The sequence below is a fragment of the Chiloscyllium plagiosum genome, unplaced genomic scaffold (assembly GCF_037043375.1).
Source record: "Chiloscyllium plagiosum isolate Xiang-an unplaced genomic scaffold, Cpla_swu_hap1 HiC_scaffold_3, whole genome shotgun sequence".
NCBI lineage: Eukaryota > Metazoa > Chordata > Chondrichthyes > Orectolobiformes > Hemiscylliidae > Chiloscyllium > Chiloscyllium plagiosum.
This window is the reverse complement of record NW_028270141.1, coordinates 72,821,191-72,844,221: the sequence shown is the minus strand read 5'-3', so window position 1 is coordinate 72,844,221 and position 23,031 is coordinate 72,821,191. Positions and strand designations below refer to the sequence as shown.

Here is a 23,031-nt window from a genome sequence, read left to right as displayed (position 1 = left end):
CTACTGATGGTGTGGTATCTACCTTACCTGGAATTTTTACTTGTTACATTATTTTCTTTTGCATTGTATTACATAAATAGTGAAATTTAACCTTTCATTTTAACACAAAATAATACCATGCAGCCTGTGCAGCAATTATCAGAATGGCAATTTGTGACTACATTTAAACACATCATTAAGTTCTTGATTTCAGCTCCATCACTAGTGATACATCAAGTAGAGACAAAATGCTTCCTCAGGCAAAAGAAAATGGCCAGACCAGCTTCACAATTTAAAATGCCTACATGATGAACTAGATAATTCAGCTGAACTTTAACAAACTCCCTTTTTCCCATCTTCTCCATTCTTATGATTGTTTTGTGGTCAAAATTATCAGCATTAGAAATCATGCTTCAGTGAAACGAATGCAGAAAGTCATATGTTGATTTCTGATATAAAATTGTTTTCTTTTTCAAATTCCATTTAGTTTTACAGTGAGAGCAACCTGCTAAACAGCTTGAATTATTATAAACCAATGCATAAACTACATATTCATTTTGATTTTTAAGGCCTGTAAATCCAGTTATATGCCTTCTGCTACAGTTCAGTGTTATGGCACGCAACAAATTAGGAGCTTTTTGTGTCAGGCAAATACATCTCCTAGTCGAAATAAAACAGAATTCGTTTTACCTATCATTTAACGCTTTTGGTGAAAACTCCTTGTTAGTAGTTCAGAGTTTACAATCAACTCTGTAAATTAATGGAGACAAATGATAACATTTATCTGTATCAACACTGCTCTTAAATAAAATCTTTATGATTCATCTGTTAAAAGAACACACTTGATAAACAACGAATACATTGTACAATTTCTTCAACATAGTGAGATGCAGAATTCAATAAATCAATTAATTGAACAACTTATTCAAGATATACAATGTAATAGGCATGATAAACACATGACTGTTTTCTATCCTTACAAATTGAGACGAAGATAAAAACACATACATTTGCAAGCAAATTTTAATGAATGTAGTGAAGTGAAACAGAGGAAATTTTTACAATAAAGTTCAGAAATAATTCTTAAAATATAAACCTAAATAAAGGTAATAAAAAGATTTATTACAAGGTTATAACTATAAACATGATTTAAAATTTGTGGAGCAAAGACTAAAATGTTGGACCTATTTATGAAGAGCATTGCTAAACTAAAAGCAAAACTTGTAATAAAATTTAAAGAAATATTTTAGAACATGGAAAATAATTATTGTTAGAGCAGTACAAGATAAGTTTCCTTACGTAGCTGTGGTGCAATTTGGTATCTGGCTGTCAGAGACAGGTTGCTCCATCACTTAAGTGGGGACAGGACTGAAGGATCTGTTTCCATGCTGTACATCTTTGTTACTCTATCATCCTTAACAAACTCCAGTGAGCTGTACATCCTGAATGGGCCTCCTGCTGTCGATAGCCTTGTATGAGTGCAGTTCAGAGGAATACCTGAGGTTAGTGGGGGCAGGGAAGCCCAGAGGGGAATTTTTGCTTCCCTTTACACCCACAAATAATTATAACACTTATACTTTCAGGCACCTTCTGAAGTTTCATTAAAGCTACTGAACAGAACCTCCATCGTATGTGCACTACCCAGACATTCCATTATCCTGACTCCCACAGAATAATGAGTCTGCAGGCTTAAAAACTGAGATGAAGCACTATTTGATGCAAGAAAAACATTTTACCAATGAATATTGAAAATCATTATGTATGGAATTTTAAACATAATAGTATCTTCAGCAATAAATCTATAAAATCTTGTAATTAGTGTATATCTAACATATCCTAACTTTCAATCTGTGATTTTATTTTCTTTTTTTAAAGAACTTCAAAATAAAACTCCTCCTTACTGCAAAGAAACCAACAACAACAAAAAACTCTGTGGTTTTATTGTGTTCTGCTATAATGCACATTTCATTAACACAAATTCACTGCATATTGATTGACGAATTATGGACACTGTTTCTAAAGTGCAAGTTTTAAAGCATGTATTAGTTCGAACGCAATTCTGGCCACATTAGTTTAAATGGTGCTGCTATTCTGTGATTTTCTTATAACACGGGATTGCACAAGAATGAAACTACCGCATTATAGGAGAACTGACTGGTTACACTTAAAACCACACTTATTAGTAATATAAAAATAAGCAATTCGTTGAAATGAATTTTCCACAGTATTTATTTACTTGAAAGTGGACAAATCAGTGAGTGGTGGATTCTCTCAGTAGGTATAATACAAAAAAACAAATAAGCAAAATAAATGTTAGCATTGCAACTGGTCAGTTTTTTCCAGTTTAAAAATACCCTGATAATTATAAAAGGTGAGCCACCAAAATCATTAAAGTACATGGTTGCATTTGCTTTCAGATGTTTATCATTTGAAAATCAAGGTAACCTTAGCTGCCGAGGGATTTCATACTGCAGTGGTAGCGTCCCTAACTCTGAGCCAGGGACCCAGATTCAAGTCCCACCTACTCCAAAAGTGTGTAATAATCTGTCTGAATGGATTGATTAGAAAATGTAACCCTAACTGCTTTTATCCACGATAACCTGTTTAATCAATTTTGCCCTTGCCATTCCACCCTCATTTCTAAGGACAATTGTTCAATGGCCACGGATTTTTTTTTTTGTCTTCTGAGACCATCATTCAATTAGCTCTGCTGCATTCTTTTGTCTAACCCCCAAAACAACAACACTCCCAACCACCCCAAACCCTCCCCCAAGTGCATCTTATCTAAGTGATGAATAAATATGTCCCTCTGAGAAGTGGTAAGATAAAGGAACCTTGGATGACGAGAGCGGTGGAGCTTCTCGTCAAAAGGAAAAAGGTAGCTTAGGTAAGATGGAGGAAGCTAGGGTCAAGCTCAGCTCTAGAGGATTACAGGCAAGCGAGGAAGGAGCTCAAAAATGGTCTGAGGAGAGCCAGGAGGGGGCACGAGAAAGGCTTGGCAGAACGGATTAGGGAGAACACAAAAGGCATTTTACACTTATGTGAGGAATAAGAGAATGGTCAAAGAAAGTGTAGGGCCGATCAGGGATAGCATTGAGAATTTGTGTGTGGAGTCTGAGGAGGTAGGGGAAACCCTAAATGAGTTTTTTGCTTCTGTCTTCACGAAAGAAACAAACTTTGTAGTGAATGAAACCTTTGAAGAGCAGGTGTGCATGCTGGAATGGATAGAGATAGAGGAAGCTGATGTGCTGAAAGTTTAGTCAAACATTAAGATTGACAAATCACCAGGCCTGGACCAGATTTGTCCTCGGCTGCTTTGGGAAACGAGAAATGCAATTGCTTCGCCACTTGCGAAGATCTTTGCATCCTCGCTCTCTACTGGAGTCGTACCTGAGGACTGGAGAGAGGCAAATGTAATTCCTCTCTTCAAGAAAGGAAATAGGGAAATCCCCGGCAATTACAGACCAGTAAGTCTCATGTCTGTCGTCTGCAAGGTGTTAAAAAGGATTCTGAGGGATGGGATTTATGACCATCTGGAAGAGCATGGCTTGATTAAATGCAGTCAACACGGCTTTGTGAGGGGCAGGTTATGCCTCACAAACCTTATCGAGTTCTTTGAGGATGTGACTAGAAAAGTTGATGAGGGTCGAGCTGTGGATGTGGTGTATATGGACTTCAGCAAGGCATTTGATAAGGTTCCCCATGGTAGGCTCATTCAGAAGGTCAGGAGGAATGGGATACAGGGGAACTTAGCTGTCTGGATACAGAATTGGCTGGCCAACAGAAGACAGCGAGCGGTCGTAGAAGGAAAATATTCTGCCTGGAAGTCTGTGGTGAGTGGTGTTCCACAAGGCTCTGTCCTTGGGCCTCTACTGTTTGTAATTTTTATTAATGACTTGGATGAGGGGATTGAAGGATGGGTTAGCAAGTTTTCAGACAACACAAAGGTTAGAGGTGTCGTTGACAGTATAGAGGGCTGTTGTAGGCTACAGCGGGACATTGACAGGATGCAGAGATGGGCTGAGAGGTGGTAGATGGAGTCCAACCTGGATAAATGCGAGGTGATGCATTTTGGAAAGTCAAATTTGAAAGCTGAGTACAGGATTAAGGATAGGATTCTTGGCAGTGTGGAAGAACAGAGGGATCTTGGTGTGCAGGTACATAGATCCCTTAAAATGGCCACCCAAGTGGACAGGATTGTTTAGAAAGCACATGGTGTTTTGGCTTTCATTAACAGGGGGATTGAGTTTAAGAGTCGTGAGATCTTGTTGCACCTCTATAAAACTTTGGTTAGACTGCACTTGGAATACTGCGTCCAGTTCTGGTCGCCCTATTATAGGAAAGATGTGGATGCTTTGGAGAGGGTTCAGAGGAAGTTTACCAGGATGCTGCCTGAACTGGAGGACTTATCTTATGAAGAGAGGTTGACTGACCTCAGACTTTTTTCATTGGAGAAAAGGAGGAGGAGAGGGGACCTAATTGAGGTATACAAGATAATGAGAGGCATAGTTAGAGTCGATAGCCAGAGACTATTTCCCAGGACAGAAATGACAAACACAAGGGGTAATATAGTTTTAAGCTGGTTGGAGGAAAGTATAGAGGGGATGTCAGAGGTGGGTTCTTTACACAGAGTTGTGAGAGCATGGAATGCGTTGCCAGCAGCAGTTCTGGAAGCAAAGTCATTGGGGACATTTAAGAGACTACTGGACATGCATATGGTCACAGAACTTTGAGGGTGCATACATGAGGATCAATGGTTGGCACAACATTGTGGGCTGAAGGGCCTGTTCTGTGCTGTCCTATTCTATGTTCTCTTATAGCAGATACAAGTCTAATATCATTTTGAAATCGGGAATCAATTTGAAATAATTGCCCCAACTTTCATTTTGAGTTGAATGCTGTTTCCTGTGTTGTCTCTTTTGCTCTATAAATTCCTTGGCTCCTTATTGTCTGTAGTCTGTGTTAATCATTGCTGCCTCACTTTGGCTCCAGAAGACTATATTTGAAGTTTGAGGTGATGTGGTCTTACAAATGTCTTGGACAAAAAAAACTTGTACAAAAATTAATGAAAAATACAGCACTACAATAGGCAGTACGTAATACAGTTTTATTATTTTAGCATTAATACATTGCAACAAATCATCTCTTTTAAAGTCTCCATCATCAATTCTGGAAGTGCATTTAATGACTGAGGGAAAATTACTGTTGTAATGCAAATTACAACTTAATATAGTTTAATGCCTATGTTCATCTGGATGCATCTCAGTGCATGGAAAGTAAATAATATCAAAAACATCGAACAGAATTTTGAGTAAGGAAATAATAATGAGAAACTCCTTCTAAGGACTCAATTGAATACCATAAAGCGTAACAAACAGCAAGAGTGCTATAATATGTAGCCACAGGGAATACTCCATTATATAGTTTCTAATGCTCAGACATTAAATATGTTCTATTAAATGGAATTCTGAATGATTTATTATTTAATCATAATACACCTCATTACTCTCAGCCAATTACAGAATGAGCGCCATATTCATGTAACTGGTATAAGTATTTCTAAAGGACTTTCTATCACACATGTTTTAACCAGAGGAAAATAAATGTCATATGTCTGTAATTATTATGACTCTCCTTTATGATTCAATGTCTATATATTCTAACAAGTCAGAAACGAGAGCTACAAAATCCTGTGTTTGTCAATCTCACCAAAATATGAAACACTTGTATGACAATTTGATAAATCTGATGCAAATTTTCTGTTAAAAATGAACAAAACCATTACATTGTGACCTATCTTTTTAAAAACCATGATGGTCACGATCAAGACCACTTGCTGAATAAACCAAACATAATGAAATCTCAGCCACAAGGGATTTTAAAAGATAGATAGTAGAAAACTTCCTCAAAGAATTTTCAGAACCTTCACATTAAGTCCTTGCATATTTTTAAGCTTTACGATTATTTTAGTGCAAATTCTTTAGTTTGCTGAATATACTTGTGTCACCTTTGGAATCATTTCCAAGACAACATCCTGCTGAGCAACATTAAATCGTGGTGCTTTTCCGATCAGATTCTATTACCAAATTTCGACATTATGAAATTATTTAAAACATTAAAGTTGTATTCATTGTAAAGTAAGCAGCCGTAGAATACTGGATTTATTTTATAAATTTGCACTCCTGTGGTGGCATTTCACTCACAAGGGACACATACCAGGAACTGAAACAGACTTTCGCAGGCTCAAGATTTCACATATGAATTAATTAACTTACATTTTTTGTCCAAATTCTCAGCATTTCCTGTCACTATGTTTTGTATAGCACAGATTTCACCTGTGATGCTAATTAGAATTATTTTTTATTAGTAATTGATACTTTGCGTGTGAGCCATATTTGGCATCACCACACTGGGCACAACGTGGGTTGAATCATCGAGCTTTATTTTTAAAAGTTTGCAAAGACTTTGAAAGCACAGAGCAGCTGTTCAAGGAATTAAATGTCTATTACAGCACATAAGGCGGCCATTCAGTTAGTTGTATCTGTGATAGTTTTGAGAGATCTTTCTAATTATTTCCACTCTCCTGAATTTTTCCACAGCCCTGAAACACATATTTTCACATATTCAATTCCCATTTGGAAGCTCCTGCAGCAATACAGTTCCACCACTCTTTCATGCAGTGCATTCCAGAAAATAACAACTTGCTGTGCAAAACCATAAACTCATGAGTCAGGCATAGAAGAATAATGTCCATTTTCATTGGCTCAGCAGAGGAGTATAAGCATGCTGCAACAATTGATTGTGTTCAAAGCGCATTCCCCTAGCTCTAAGCCGTTAATGAGACTATTCGTTTCAATGCAATGCTTGTTGCAATTGATACACATGGCTGACTGCTTCTAACGTTCTTTCTTCGAGCTTCTATAGAAAGCTCTGATCAGAAACTAGGATTTCCATTGAGTATAAATACAATATTAAATGAATCATTTATATTTACCAATGATAATAATATACGTGATGCCCAGTGCTCTTAACATGATAAAATGGCTAAAGGTATTCTAATATATAGCAAAATAAGCAAACATGATTACTGTGGGCAGACATCCTTGTCTCACTGGGGGAGGGAAACATGGACAAAGACCATTGTTTACTCTTCCAATTAAAGACTAAGAGAAATGTGAGTACTGAACACAAAAGGTTTTGGTTTACAATTGAGATCTAAATAACAGACCCCAGAAAATAAATCTTTAAATTTAATATGTATCCTGGGCAAAAGATGATTGTATAATTAATGGGTAATTAATCAAAACCATACCTTGGTTCAGACACCATAAAGTCACACAACTGCGGCATAGGACTATGTTCACCACATTGCATCTGATTTTTTTTTTCCCAATTGACACCACCTAAATCTCATTCCCAAACAGACTGAGATGGGCCATTCTTGGATTCTTGCTACAAAATACAACTGGATACTAGAGAAAAAATAAAAAGGTAGAAATCCCTGCCCACTCTACAACCTAATGCCATTCATGTCCTCAGTGTGTAGAATAAGATAGGAGAGTGTGCATGTTATTTTCTGCCATGTGAAAGCAGCATCCAATAATCCTGGTGATAATTAGGTACAATGAAGAGACTGAAAAGAAATATCAGACCTTGAGGTAGGTATGTTTCAACCATTACACAAAAGCTCCTCATTTATTTTTCTACTGCCACTCAGATTTTCAGACATATTGGAACAATTGTTCTGGTGTTTTTTTCTTCCTTCAGATAGCTCTCAGTTGCACTATTGGTCTATCTAATTGGAATCCTCCTACTTGTCCCAATTGGAAGAAGGTGACAACCAACTGAGATCTCACAGTTATGTCAATTGCAAAGGAAATGCTTTTTTAATGCTTATTAGAGACCAGACAGTCACATCTACTACTAACAGAAGTGAATCTATCAACTTTGACAAATGTTGCATGCAATATCCCTTGTTTCAAAGCGCAACACACAATAGCTATATTGAAATGTATCAATGCTCAACTATTTTCAATGCGTCCTTAGACACCCCCCCCCCCCACTTTTCCAGTTACAGTATGATGTACTTTCAGCAACACTGCAAAAATGAATGGCACAGGATCTTTACTGGATGAAATTACTAAGATGCACCGACCTTTCCCTTTGGTTTGATACATAAGTCTGCATTGTTGCTAGCTACTTGGCTTCAAGTAAGCAATCACAGGAGGCCATTTGGTCCATCATCCCCACACAAGTTTAGCTCAACCAATCCCATTCTGCTGCATTTTCCTAGCATTCCTTAAATGCTAATGCAGTCCTCTTTTGAAAGTTCTAACTGCATGTCTCAAACAGTGTGTACCTGATAAAACTACTCACTGCATTAAAGTATTTTTTTCCTCATGTAGTCGCTAATTCTTTTGCCAATCAATTTAAATAGATATCTGTTGGTTCTACATCAATTTGCTAGTGGGAACAGCTTCCTCATGATTTTGAGCATTTCTGTCAAATCTCCTGTCAACCTTCTTTTCTCTAAAGAGAACACTACCAGCTGCTCAAATTGATCCATGTAACTCACGTCCCTCATCCCCAGAAAATTTCTGGTCCATTTTTACAACATACTGCAAATCTTTCATGTCATTCCTAAAGTAAGATACCCAGCAGTCCTTCAGCCTCCAACTGAAGTGAATAAAGAGGTTTATTTATGTTTGCGTTTGCAAGCTAAGCCTCCATTTATAAAGTCCAGAATTCCTTCTAATCAGTTGGTCAACCAGACCTCCCACCTTAAATGATTTGTGCACATACTCACTCCCACTTGAGGTCTCTCTATTCTTGCAACCCTTTAGAATGTTACATCCATCTGATGACTTTTCTTACATATGTGGGTGTCCAAAATAGGCGACGTTTCTTCAAGTTTCCACATGGAACAGGATATATGTAATCTTGGACTGAGTTTATTACAGATTTGGCAGGGATGTTAAATAAACAGAACAGAAATTAAGTAAGGCTGTGCTTGCTGACACACACTGAAACAAGTATAGTAGCAGAGACAACTCTGAATTAAAATAAAGAGCATTTAAAAAATATTAAACACACAAAATGTGAAAAGAAAGAAAAATATATGAAAAAAGCTTAAACAAAATACAATATTTTTGTTTTAAAAATCAGCCTTATATCATGCTTCCCATTTGGAATTTATCGTTGTACCATTGGCATCAGCAGATACTTTCATAAAGGTTTATTAAAGACTTCTGACACTATGCACAAATCATTTCCATGTGCTGATGACACAGATTTGTTTTTCTCCCTCTCTCTCCCGGACTCTCACCTCTGCAACACTGCCTTATTCCTATACTTCTAACCTTCAGCGTCTCTGATCAACCAATCATTGATTGCTACCCTATGGTACTATCAGACTCCCATTAATTCCTAAACTGCACTGGATGTAAATAAAGTCCTAGGTTCCCTGACCTCTCAATGAACAGGAATTACATGTTTTGTAAGTGCAACAGGAAGAAGTGCACATCAATGAGCATACTGCCATGAATCAGTGCTATGTGCAGCTGTTAGGGGGAAATTTAGGTGTGCCAGGAGTTAACCTATAAATCCACATGAATTTCCAGCTGGGATTTGAATGAGGTACAGAATTTTAGTAAACCTCATAAGAAATAATCACATAAATCATTTAAAATTATTTCTCATTTGTTCGTATATAAGGAAAGTAGGCAGGTTAAAAAGAAAAATAATCTCATACAAGCAGGCTCAGTCAGGATGCTGACATGGCAAACAGAGTATAAGCAGCACTGCCCTGAGACCTTACATGGAAATGGATTCACAGGATGACCCACACCAAGAAAGGTAAAGCAATGTTTTTTTTAAAGGATTTAGTTAAGGATGGTAATGAAGCACAGGCTTTGGAGAGGAGACTGCACCTGGGAAAATAGGAATAGTGGGATCAGAGGTAACAGGTGCCCTACCACTTTTAAAATTTGTGAAAAGCGAGGTGTTTGTCTAAAATAGATAGCTTCAGAATTTGAATAATTTACTTTCTACTTGACTTACAATGTATAATTATTTGATGAACCTTCATTGAGTTACAGTGCTACCTTGAAATCTTTTTTGGGGTTTATTTTCCCGTCACTGGCTCCATAAATAATCATTGACCTGTACCTCAAGGTTCCTGAGACTATTTTGTAAAATATTCTAACCAAACTCAGCTTTCAAACAGACTCTGCCCTGACAAAGAAAGCCCTTTAGTTCATCAAATGTTTGGATGACTTTGACTCTGGTTTGTTGTTTGTTATTCTTTCAACGGGATATGAGCATCCCTGATTTAGCCATCCCATCCCGAATTCCCTTTGGAAAAAGCGGTGGTGAGCTGTCTTCTTATTTCATCCATTTCAAACATACTCTCAGTGCTGTCAGAAAGGCAGTTCCAGACCTTTGACTGAGTGACCATGAAGAACAATTATACAGTATAATTCTAAATCACTATGGTGTGGGGCTTGGAAGGGAAGTTGCAATAGTAATTCAGCTGCTCATTAGGAATCTCTCCCAATTCTCATCTGCAGTGACTTCTACAAAATCTGCATTGGTCATCACAAGAAAATTCATAACTTACACACTCTTCCACATTGACAAAGCTTTGTGAGGATTCTAATTTAAGGAATGTTAACTACGCGAAGGTTTACACACTAAGTTGGGAAAAACAGCAGTGTGTAAAAGGCATAACCTTTGACTATAATGGACAGAAGCATTAGAATTTAGTCACTCTGATGCTTTTATGCATTTCTCATCACTTGATTACAGAGAGAAGGAAACTTCCAGCCTGGTCTATTAATAAAGAAGGGAGTTATGTTGTGGGACATGCTGCAACATATAAAGATAACTAAAAAAAACGTTCATAAGTATTCATCAACACTTCAGATCACATGATGTCTTTATTCAATCACTTGTTTTGCTTGACCCAAAGTCAGCTTGATTTATTTTAAACATTTAAATGGCACAGAAAATACATCACAGTAACTAATTTACTATACCATTCTTCCAAAACTGAAAGACTATTCTTTTGTTGATTGCCCTGCCAGATTACCCTTAGACAAACTCAGAACACATTGTAACCTTAAAATAGTCATCTCTGAAATTACATCATTGCTAGTACTGCTTCAGCTATCAGCAGTGGTAAGTTATCATTTAAACTAGATACAAGAAATCACAAAGCTTTATTTAGACTAGTTTACTAACATTTGTTGAAGGAAACTTTAGAATGTCCCATGTAGCATTAAAAAACTGTATTTGGTCCCAATTTATATACTTCCCAAATATATCAATGTTCTATTATTCAATGGGTGCAATTAACTAATTTGCATACGTAAACATTACTAATCCTTACTTTTAAAAAGAATCGGTGACCTACACTGACCATTACATACAAAAGTAAACTACTTAAAAACATCTGAATGTAAAAGCTCCGGCCAAAAAACAATTCTGAAAAAAAAAATGATTGTTCAGCTGTCAACAGAATTACAAGCAAACAATAAATACAATGTGCATTCTTCATATAGACATATTTACACTCGTCTTTGGCTTATAATAAAAGTTACACTTCAAATCATCTGGTGTGATCCAGCAAGTTACACTTTAAACTTTAATAAGCCAGTCCAAATATCTGCACATTTACTGTGGTAGAATGCAATAGCAGTTTTACATTGCTGCACGCATTTCTACCTTTCAAAAAACTCAATTTTAAACCGATTGTAGCGTCAATGTGTACAAATCTGTGCGTGCAACCCAAGAGATTGGTAGTATTTTTAAAAAATACAAAACGTTTGTTGACTAACACTGAAAAATTTTTAACATCTTACTGAACAATGAAATCTGTGCCAGATCACATTGTTATGATGGCATTGAATGCTTTCTGGTTAATAGTTTGGATACATGTTGTGTTAAAACAGAAGCAGAATATTTAAGAGAGAGTGAAAACCAATCCCCTCATTTTAATATATACTCATCATGCACAGGTTCAGTGACAATTTACTTTTTTAAAAAAATGCACAATATTTCAAAGATGTAACTGCAGTCACTATGAAGATTCAAGATATTCCAAAGCAACATCATAACAGAATCGATATTGTTCCTGGAAGAGGTTGGAGGGAAGAGAAAAAAGGTATACAGTCAGATTTCTCAATTTTTAAAACTTAAACATAATAAATAAAATCAATAGAAAGTACACTTGTTTCGGTTACATTTGTGTTTAAAAATTTCTAACCAGCAACAGGTAGCTGCCTTACTGCTAAGAGCTTGATAATCTTCAATCGCATTTGCTGGTCTGAGCTGTATGTTTATTTCACACATAATGAATAAAGCAGACAGCATTGTCAACACTTATGAGAGCTATAAGTGGTGATGTTCTAAATTGCAAAAAAATTTAATTTCAGCAGAATTATAAACATGCAATTTTATAACTATGAGCTGAAAAGTACATATTTAACAATTTGTTGAACATATCCTCTAAGAAATCATGTTGATTAAAATATTGTAATTTATTTTTTAATCAAACTATGTCTATACAATACACTTCAGCTGCAGCAATGTTAAGGCAATATATGATCACACAATAATCTTTAATTGTTGAGTCAGTCACTCAGAAACCACTTCAAAGTGCTCATTAATCTTGGGCGCATTTTTATTTACCTCACCTCCCATCCAAAAAAAAGGAACCTTTTTCAGTCACTACAATAGTGCAATTGGATTGAACTTCAATGCTCCATTTCATAACTGGTTATTGAAAGCGGTTTTCAACCAATCAGGGCCAGATTTTACAGACTTGGGTCTCTTCTCCAAAATGGGGAAGGTGCTAAGTGACAGCAAAATTGGTCAGATTTAAGTTGAAAACAGTAAATCAAGAAATAATGCAAAAAAGAAAAGCTAAAACAGTAATGTTCCTGATTGAGTGAATAGTAAAGAAGGGAGAAAAAGGCAAGAAAGTGGACAGATAAAAGTGGAGTTTTAAAAGGACAAAGTCCTCTTCAAAAACTAATGGTCATTTATTACAATATTCTGGTGACAGGACTCTTTTTAATTCCAACCAAATCAATACGAGAGGCAAAAGCAAAATACTGCAGATACTGGAAATCTGGAATAAACAAATAAAATGCTAGAGAAACTCAATAAATCTGCCAGTATCTGATGGAAAAAGAAAATGTATCAGCATTTCCAGTCTAATAATGAGTCCTCCAAACTGAAGAGCAAGTTGAAAAATTTATGGAGTTTATTCTGTCAAAGATGGGAAGGAGCAAGTGAAACAGAAGGCATAATCAGGAGAAGGTTAGAGATAACAGTCATCACAGAAGAAAAGGCAAAGGAAGTGGAAGTGGTTGTACAGAAGCATGAAAAGTTCAGAGAAGGTGCTAATATTTGGTTATAATTACAGAATATAGGTCATATCTACTGAATGTGAAAAAGTATCAGTGGGGGAGAGAGTGTGCATGCATGTTGTAAGGCAGGAGAAGCAAAGTGAAATGCAGAATTTATTGACTAAATTTGCTGAATTCAGTATTGAGTACTTACACTGCAAAGCGCCTAAACAGAAAATTAGGTGTTTTTGTTTCCTAAATTGGGCTGGGCCTCACTGGAAGACAGCAGCCGTCCTATGGTGGAAACAGGAACATGACAGCAAGATGGCGTATTGAAGTGGTGATTGGAAGGTTGGAGTCAGGCGTGCAGCAGAGGTGTTCCACAAACCAGTCACTGAATCCGTATTTGGTCATTGCAATGGAGAGATCTCCACATTTTGAACAGTTAACTCAGCAAACTAGATTGAGGGTTGTACATGCAAATCACTGCTTCACCAGTTTCAGACCTTGGACATGTGGAGGGAAAAAGATGAAAGTGCTACACGCTGTAGGAAGATACCGTGGAAGAGGAATATGCTGTTCAGGGTGATAGAGAAGTGGACCATTGTGACATGGGTGTAACCATTCCTTTAGAATGCTAATGGAGAAGGGATGATGTATTTAGACAAAAAACAGAGGAGGGCAGAAGTGTGGGAGAGCGGTGTCTACCACAGCAGGTGGGAATCCTCAGGTGAGGAAAATGCAAGATATGTTGTAAAACGTTACATCATCAGAACTGATGTGTTGAGGAGAGTGAGAGAGAAACTGAGAGAATAGGATGGAGTCCTTACAGGAAGCAAGGTGCGAGGAAATGTGGTTGAGATGGCTGTGGGAGTCAGTGGTTGTGAGTAGACATCCTATCTGGGGAAATGGAGACAGAGATGTCAGGGACAGGAAGAATGAGATGAATCGGTGAAAGCGAGAGAAAGGTAGAAATTGGGAGCAAAATTGACATTATTTCCAGTTCTGGTTGAGAGCAGAAAGCTGCACCAACACAGTCACACTGTACCAGACAGAGTTATGGGAGGATACCGGAGTAGCATTGGAAACAGTGGAAAGTTCCGTAAACTAAAAAGACAGCCATAACTAGGGCTTATCCCAGGCAACCACAGCAAACCTTTTATGTGAGGAAGGTGAGACAAGTTAAAGGAGAAATTATTCACCGAGAGAACAATTTTAGACAGGCAGAAGGAGATAGTAATGGATGAGACTGTTTGGGCCTCTGTTCAAGAAAGAATCAGAGAGCTCTCAAGCCACAACTAAATCTGTCAAATCATCACACTCTCAGATAGTGAACTCCAGATCCTAACCATTTACGGCATTAAAAAAATATACTTTTTCCTCATGTCACACCCATTCTTTTGCCAATCACTTTAAATCAGGTTCCCCCATGTTTATCCATGTAATTGAAATTTCTCATCCCTTGAGTTACACCCGTTTCTGTACGCCTTCCGGTACCTTCACATTCTTTTTAAAATGTGAGAGCTAGAATTCGGTAACACTCAAACTTTGGCCAAGCCAATGTTTTGTAAAGGTTAAACAATACTTCCCTGTATCCCTTTTGCAAACCCAGATCCATTTGCACAACATGAACTCCTGCACATCTTTTAGTATTGCACCCTTTATTTTATGATACCCCTCCCTATAAAAAGGTATAATTTTGCACTGGTCCACATCTGTAGACTCAGTAAGATTTTTCACAAGGTCTTGCATGACAGTCTGGGTTCCCGAACAATTTGGCAAATTGGATCTAAAATTGTGTTAATAGTAGGAAGCCAAGGGTGATGGTTAAATGTGTTTTTGTGATTGGAATTTTGCGTCAAGTTGCATTACATTGTACATTATCTAAATTTGATATGGGAGGTACGCTGAGTAAATTCACAAATGACATGCAAATTGGCAGTGTGCTAAATTGTGAGGAGGAAAGCCTTAAACTACAGGAGGATACAGAAGTCTGATCAAAAAGGTAGAACAGTGGCAAATGGAATTTAATCTGAAAAATATAAGGTGATAAACTTTGGGAGGACTAACAAGGCAAGAGAGTACACACTGAATGGGAGGACTGAGGAAACACAGAGTGCCAACGGACTTTGGTGTGCATGTCCATATAGATCATTGAAGGCAGCAAGACAAGCAGATAAGTTGGTTAAAGCAGCAAAAGGGATACTTGCCCTTATTGAATAAAAGAGCAAGGTGGTTATGGTGGAACTGTACTTAATATTAATTAAGCCTGTTTGCAGTTTTGTTCACCACACTATAGGAGGGACGTGACTGTACTAGAGAAGGTGCAGAGGAGATTCACCGGTTTGTCATCTGGGCTGGAGTGAATCCACTATGAAAAGATGAGATAGGCTGGGACTGGTTTCCTTGAAACAGAGAAGGCTGAGGGTGGAATGGACAGGGTAGCTAGGAAGAAACTTTACCCCTTAGTAGAAGGGCAGGAAAATTGACGTTTTGGACAAAAGCCTTTCATCAGGAATAGCAGAAGTGATGACCTGGAGGTTGCAGTGAGAGAGATACTCACTGAGATCCATGTAGAGGGAGGAGGAGAACTTCAAGGGAGGCATCTTTGGAAGAGGATTCACAGTAGGGTTAAAATCAGCTAGGCGAAAGTGGGTACTGCCTTTCCTGATGAAGGACTTTTGCCCGAAACGTCAACTTTCCTGCTCCTCAGATGCTGCCTGACCTGCTGTGCTTTTCCAGCACTACTCTAATCTTAACTCTAATCTCCAGCACCTGCAGTACCACATTTTCCTTAGCAGAGGGGTCAATACAAGGGGGTAGCATTTTAAAGGAAGGAACAGGATGTTTAGAGGTGATTTGAGGAAATTCTTTTCACCTAGAGAGTGTTGAGAATCTGGAGCTCCTTGTTGAAACGGGAGATAGAAACAAGTATCCTCGAGATATTTCAGGTCTATTTAGATGAGCACTTGAAATGCCATAGCTAAGAAGGGTCAACGCCTGTAAATTGGGATTCCAATTAATGGATATTTGCTGACTGACACGGAGACGATGGCTGACGGCCTCTTCCTGTGCTATGAAATTTCAGACTTGATGACACATCTCTGCATTTAATTTAATCTGCCAATATTGGTCCATTTCACCAGTCTATGTGCCCTCGAATTCAACCATTAGCCTCACAAAACTTCCAAATTTGGCACCAGCAGGTTTTGTAATTGCTCCCAAGGCACCCAAGTATCGGACATTAACCTAGATGATGAAAACTGGTGATCCTGACACAGATGCCCGGGTGCATTCCTTGCTTCAGTCTGAGAAACCGCTGTTGACCAAGTACACGCTGTCTCCAGTCACCCAGTCAAATTCACCTCTATACTGCTATTGTACTTTTTATTTTCTCCACATGGCATAATTTCCTTTTTGTATTACAGATGAAAACAATCAATTGTGAATGTTTCCTGTAAAACATACACAGCCGGAGATAAAAAGAAAAATCTATCCATAAAATCAACTTAAAATGAAAGTGAAAAGTGCCATCAAATTGTATGTCAGGCATGGGCAAAACACAGCTTTCAATTAGGTCATACTTTAAAAAATATTTAGAAACAAAACATGTTTTTTAAACATTATTGCACACTGGCTTAAAAACAGTTTAACAAGTAGTAAGTAACACTGAACTCTTGTTGTAGTTATCAGAGTATAAAGGTAACCAAAATTCTAACATAGCTGAGCTAACGTCTAACATTTTGTTTTAGTTGATGCGAAGCTTTCTGGAAAGGATGTGGTTGGGGAGAACCTCTGGGGCTAATTGCACACATTTGTGCTATCTGATTATCTCCACATACACTACAGCAGCAGAAATACCACAATGGTTTTAATTCCATAGCAACTCGGCAATGGGCTGTTCTCATTTTACTGAACTCACATGAGGTTGCAATGCACAATGTAAAACCAAACTGAAGAACAGTTAATTTATGAACTGAACAGAATGTGCTAGCTGTCAGGTCATGGACAAGTGTTACATGTGTTCATAATACAGCATTGTGACTCTTCCATAATTACTAAATAAACTGCAGTATACTTCAATAAGCATTTTCAATAGCATAATGAGAAACATATTTATATCTCTCTGCATCTCTTTTTAAACTGTAGATTGGTGACTTATCTATCACTTATCCTGAACCCTCATTTGCTGCTCTATTCAAGCTGCAAACCAGATGTGAAATATTGCGGTTCCTTCCATTAAATACTGACCATGGTTTGCAGCTGCATATGATGAAGTGTCTGCAAAACCATTCATCGTCAAATTTTTATTTGACATGAATTCTGGGAAACGCATAAAATCAGAGACCACAGAATTGATTATTTTAGAGTCGTAGAGACCCTGCAAACCTTAGAAAAGGTGGACAAAGTTCCTGCCCCCATACCCAGTGTCTTTCACTTTTTACTGATGGAGGAGAAATTCCTGATCTGGCCATCTCCTTTAAGAAGATTGGCATTTCCCAACTCTCAGTAATTTTCATGGAGTCAGGCCAATTTCACAAGAATCCTGGAGTTGTGAACTATATTCTAGTTCGGAGGAATCTTTTGAAAGTCAACTTCAAAAGGTGTTACTCATACTCTCAAGACAACTCACAATCTCTTCCCCTCTCCCCCCCATCATCCATGCCAAGGGCCCTCAAAATCTCCATGACAATGCACGACTGTTGCCATTCTCAATGGCCCCTTATACATTCCACATGAACTCATTGCACTTTCATGCAGATTCACCCTAGAGCCCAAATGTCCACAAAGGCTTCCCTTTGTTGAACAGGTGTATGGGTGGGAGAATGTTTTTGATTTATGTCTTTTTTGCCTTGATTGATGCCTTATTTTGTCACTGGCTCAATGTTTATTTATGCAAGATAAAGAGGTTCCAAATACCTCTAGTTTTCATTACCAGTACTTTAAGGTTTAATTGATTAACTTTTATTAGATTGTTGCACGTGTTTTTTTTTCTCCAAGAAAGTTAGGAATGTCCCTTCTTTTAGGTGGTTTAACATATTTCATTGTTTTGTTCAATACAGAGTGCACACTAGATGAATGGTACAATGATTTGGCATGGATGGGGCATGGGAAGTGTGTGCTTCTGTTTGGGAAGGTTGGTAATTAAGTGTCAAAATATTTAACAAAACAACTGGGACAATGCACCAAAGAACTGACCTTTGAAACAGCACTTCCTTGCCACCCTTCAACAGCACTTAATTGCCACTCTGCTTTAAACAACACTTGTGATTTATGACAATGTGCAAAATGGCAAGATACTAAAATGACCAAAATGGCATGAAATTTTAAAAAAAAATCACCAATTATTCCACTTTGCTGTCTACCTTAGCTTGCAATTACAATGCAAAGGTCAGGTTCCTTAAATAGGTATTTACGTTGCCTAAGTGCACACATAGGATCTTTTCTTTTGACACACTGACAAAGCATTCTTCAGGCTGAACTGAGGGAAATTAAGACCGCATACCTATGTTCAACTTCAACAGCATTAAAATTTACACTTTATTGTGACTACAAATGAATGAAAGCTTAACATTTGCCTTGCATGTTTAGTTCACCTATTTTGTTAACAGAGAGGAGAATATAAAGGAAACTTTATCTTATTCAAACAATTTCTCACCAGGGTTTCCACCATATTTGGTTTGTTGTTCCGAAGTGTCTTTACTCCGTGGAAAACATCAACCACATTTTGTCTTTTGATCATTTCACATATGATATTAATCGCACAGAACATCCCACTCCGACCTCCTCCATTTCTGAAATCAGTTGAAAGTCAAATTTTTAAAAAATCAAATTATCATTTTTTCTTTTGTCTTGTTTCATGAATACATCATTTTTGATTTCCCAAAAAATATGTTCTTTAAATGTTTAAAGTGTTTCTAAAGAATGACACCTCTTAGTGAAACAAAACAAATATATATCAAATTTGAATAATATTTAATGGATGGATGTTTAATTATTTTAACAATTTACTTTGAGCTGAATCTTAGATTTGTTTTGGTGAAGGCTGAATTATGGAAAGTTTTTGGAGGGTAAACAGATTGTTTTCCTCTATCTTGCCAAATTCTTATAATTAACTACCTATCACTTCCAACTTCCACCCCAACTTAGCATCCACCTCTCCCAGAAACAACTCCCATTCTCCCAGTTCTTCAGCATCAAGTACATCGCCTAGTTGCCTGCTCCAATTGTGTAGGGTACTGCATGCCAAGATATTGTGGCATACTCTGCCTAATGCCATCCCCAGACCAGTCCAAGCAGCAGAACTGCATCATCGGCAGCTCCATTCCCTGTTCTACTGCGCCCCTGGTCGAGGTCTGGGCAGCATTGTATCTGCCCCTTGCATCAGTCAAGATGTTGTGCAATGGTGTTATGAGTCCTGGTCATTGTGGGTAGCTCTTGCTCCCCAGTAGCCAGCCTTGTAAACTGCTTGGACCCTCAAAATCACCATGTACATGACAATGCTCTAGGATATAGGAATCATGGCAGCGGCAAGAATAGCGGGCACACATCTCCAAGAAGTGGTTATAGTGATCACATATCACCAGAACATTCATGGAGTGGAAGCCCTTCCTGTTGATGCATTCTGCAACTTTGTGATACGGCCCTCTCAGTGCCATCTATGTGCAGTCAATGGCACTCTGCAACTGGTAAACTCAGTTATGCTCCTGAATACCAGTGCCTGGGCTGCAGCAGTGACCTTGCCAATGAGGAACAAAATGAACCTGTGTGACCTGGTACAGATGGCACACGGCACTGTCCTGATGTATTTTTGGGATGCACGAGTGAAAGATCCCACACAAGTCACCGGTCGCTCCCTGGAAGGAGCCAGCTGCATGGAGGTTCTGCTTAGGATACAGTTCACAGCCACTTGGAGAGCCCTCAGGTTCCGATTCAGCATTTGGCACAGTTCCATCACCGTGTCCCCGGGTATATGCAGCTGACATCAGCACAGTGTCTCATTCATCCCCAAGATAAGGGGTTGGGGTCTGAAAACTCTGGGTCTCCTGAGCACCGCACACATCCTGAAGGACCCTGTGGCCATGACCTCTCTGAGCTGGGTGCTTGTCACACTCGGTGCTGGCCTCCTGCTTCTCCAACTCAGGCAGACAGCCAGAGGCCAACACAACAGCAGCAGGGCCCACTACCCTCTGTGGAATTGACTTAAATTGAGAACAGAAGGAGGAAAAAGAATTTCTTAAACCTCAGAACAATTATCGATAGCATGTCCGACAGATGAGACCCAACGATCCTACTCTACACAGTGAGGCACGCTGCACCCTGGTAATGAGGGAAATGACCCCATCATCCACCCACATTCGGGGTCATCCTGTGCAGCAATGTGGTGTAGGAAACTGTGCTGGGTGAGTCATTGAGGAGGGAGTGTTTACAGCACTCCAATCCTACCTAACCCAGACCCATATCAAACACTCAATTTCGCAATGCATTGAGCACAGACTACTATTCATTTAACTAAAAGAAGAAACATCAATGTCATGTGGCTCTCACACATGGAATCTTTGGAAGTTGGACTGGTTCTCCTTCTGCCAGCACTGGTGCTTTGTACAATCAGTTCTATTCACTTCCTCATTATCGTGATGCCCAAATTTAATAAGAAATCACCAACAGTGTGATACAAATCACCTTTGACCAGCATCTGATCCCTAAACACCTGCACTCTGCAGGCATAGGAAACTGAGCAATAAACTTTATGCAAATTACATGGAACTGCACTTTCCAAATGGCTGCTTCATGTATTGATTATTATCAAGTCATGGCATCCAGAAAATTGGTCCTGCACTTTTGCCCATCAAGTTAACACTTACTCTGCCACACTGGGCAATGTTCCAGCCATTTTGCAGCAGCACCCTGTGTCTACACATTGGAAATGCAGCTCATGGTGAACACTTAACCCCCAGATCCCACCTTGCATTGCAGGTAACACCCCCACCACATTCCCCCAAAGCATCCAAAGTCTTTTACCTCAATAACCTGACAGCCCATTTTCACATGTCCCATTGAAATTTGCCTAAAACTGTCCTCCGCAAAACCTGTCTTTCCACCTCGATGATACACCCACTTCTCCTTCACACTGCCCCTGTCAAGGGCACAGTGGTCAGAGTCAAGAAACACACCCCTCTCCCAAAGCGAACCATGCCCTCCAATAATGTTCTGCGTATCTTCCCAACTTGCTCCCCCCCCACACCCCCATCCCACCTTGGTCAAGCCCTTTCCTACACTTCTTCTAAAGCCTCTACTTCCTCACCCCAACATTGATTCCCCTCTTGCCTTGTCTCGCATCGATCGTTACAGTTCCCCCCATCCCTGAATCCTCCCAAAAGATCAACCGGATTGACACCCAGGACTGTATTTGCCACAAATGTCTGATTGACTTCAATGAACAACCCCTAGATATATCTGAGCAGACCCATAACTGCAGTCTTGACAGCTCACTGATTGACAAGATGCAACTGACCACTGAACAGCCCTTGAAATGCATTGGGACAGATCCCTTGACAGTGACAAAGTCCCTGGTCTGTGTGTGCACTGTGCCTGTAACTTATAGTGCCAGAACCCCCTTCTCTCAACTTAGACTGGCGATTAGCCCTGAGCAGTGTTTCCGACATGGTTGGATATACATATATGTGTTTGCCACGCAGGCAGCTGGTGCGCACTGTAGATGTGAGATTGATGTACTGTTCACCCAAAATTCTCCCCACCACCACACGCACAGAGTCTCCCAGCCTGATCCCTTAAGATATGCAACCTGCCTGTGTTCCTGCGCGAAGGAGCACCTCAAAATGGTAGTATGAAAGTCTTTGGTTCTGGCTGAAGTGCCAACATGTTAACAGGACTGGCATGGCATGGGTGGTACAAACATCTAGGTAGCTGCTAATTACTCATGGACTGAGAGCAAATGTACAGCCTTGAGATGCAGCCTGGCCAAATCGCTGCGCTGTCCCTGTCAAAGCATCCCCTGCTGTAGCTTTCTCAAAGCTAGTTGCTGTGGTGCCCCACAATGCAAGTCTACACTTCCAAAGCTGTCTGCCTGTGGATCAGTGAGGTGCTTTGATGGCCATGACAGGTTGGCAGACACCAGATGCTGATGTTCCTGGACAAAAGATCCATGTGGCTGGTATCTGGGCATCACGCCCTAAATATTTTCCTGCCCAATGTCCGAGATGTGGGTTGTTGAAGGCAAGTGGTGAGTCGAATTTCACCATGCCGTTTGTGAAAAGCTTAAAAAATACCAGTTGCTTCTGATGTCAAGCCAGGTCTCACTGGATTTCTCATCTGATTCTGTCACAAATCTGGCCACATTGCTCAGATCCCTGCAAGATTCTGTCCACAGTTACAATGAAATTTTACATCTGAAGGCTTATTTTTCTTTTTCACTATACTAGCGATTATAACTCCTAATCCAACTTTGCTAAAGCTATTTTCAATAAGTGCAAGATAAAAGGGGAGAGTACAGGTGTTCCAATAAATCATATGTACATACCTGCTGCTAGATGATGTAAACATGGCCATTTTATAAGGGGACAATGGTTTGGGAGTTGTTAATTTTTGTCATGTCACAATGAGAGCAACTTGTCCATCAAAACTGCTTCAGGCTTTCAGTCCCAAGGTCACAATGCTGAGGCAGAGCCATAACAGAGGA

General features: G+C 39.0%; 1 protein-coding gene across 10 annotated transcripts in view; it reads right to left on the bottom strand.

Moving 5' to 3' along the window:
* Window positions 1-10,892: 10,892 nt before the first annotated feature.
* The window catches only part of ptprk (protein tyrosine phosphatase receptor type K), a 586,179-nt gene continuing 574,040 nt past the window's right edge, over window positions 10,893-23,031 (bottom strand). For all 10 annotated transcript variants that reach the window (XM_043683662.2, XM_043683679.2, XM_043683684.2 and 7 more), the window contains 2 exons: window positions 18,991-19,126; window positions 10,893-12,112 (listed from right to left, as the gene is read on the bottom strand). In XM_043683662.2, coding sequence (XP_043539597.1) covers window positions 12,059-12,112; window positions 18,991-19,126 — 190 coding nt within the window. In that variant the 3' untranslated portion in view covers window positions 10,893-12,058. The remainder of the gene's footprint in view (window positions 12,113-18,990; window positions 19,127-23,031) is intronic.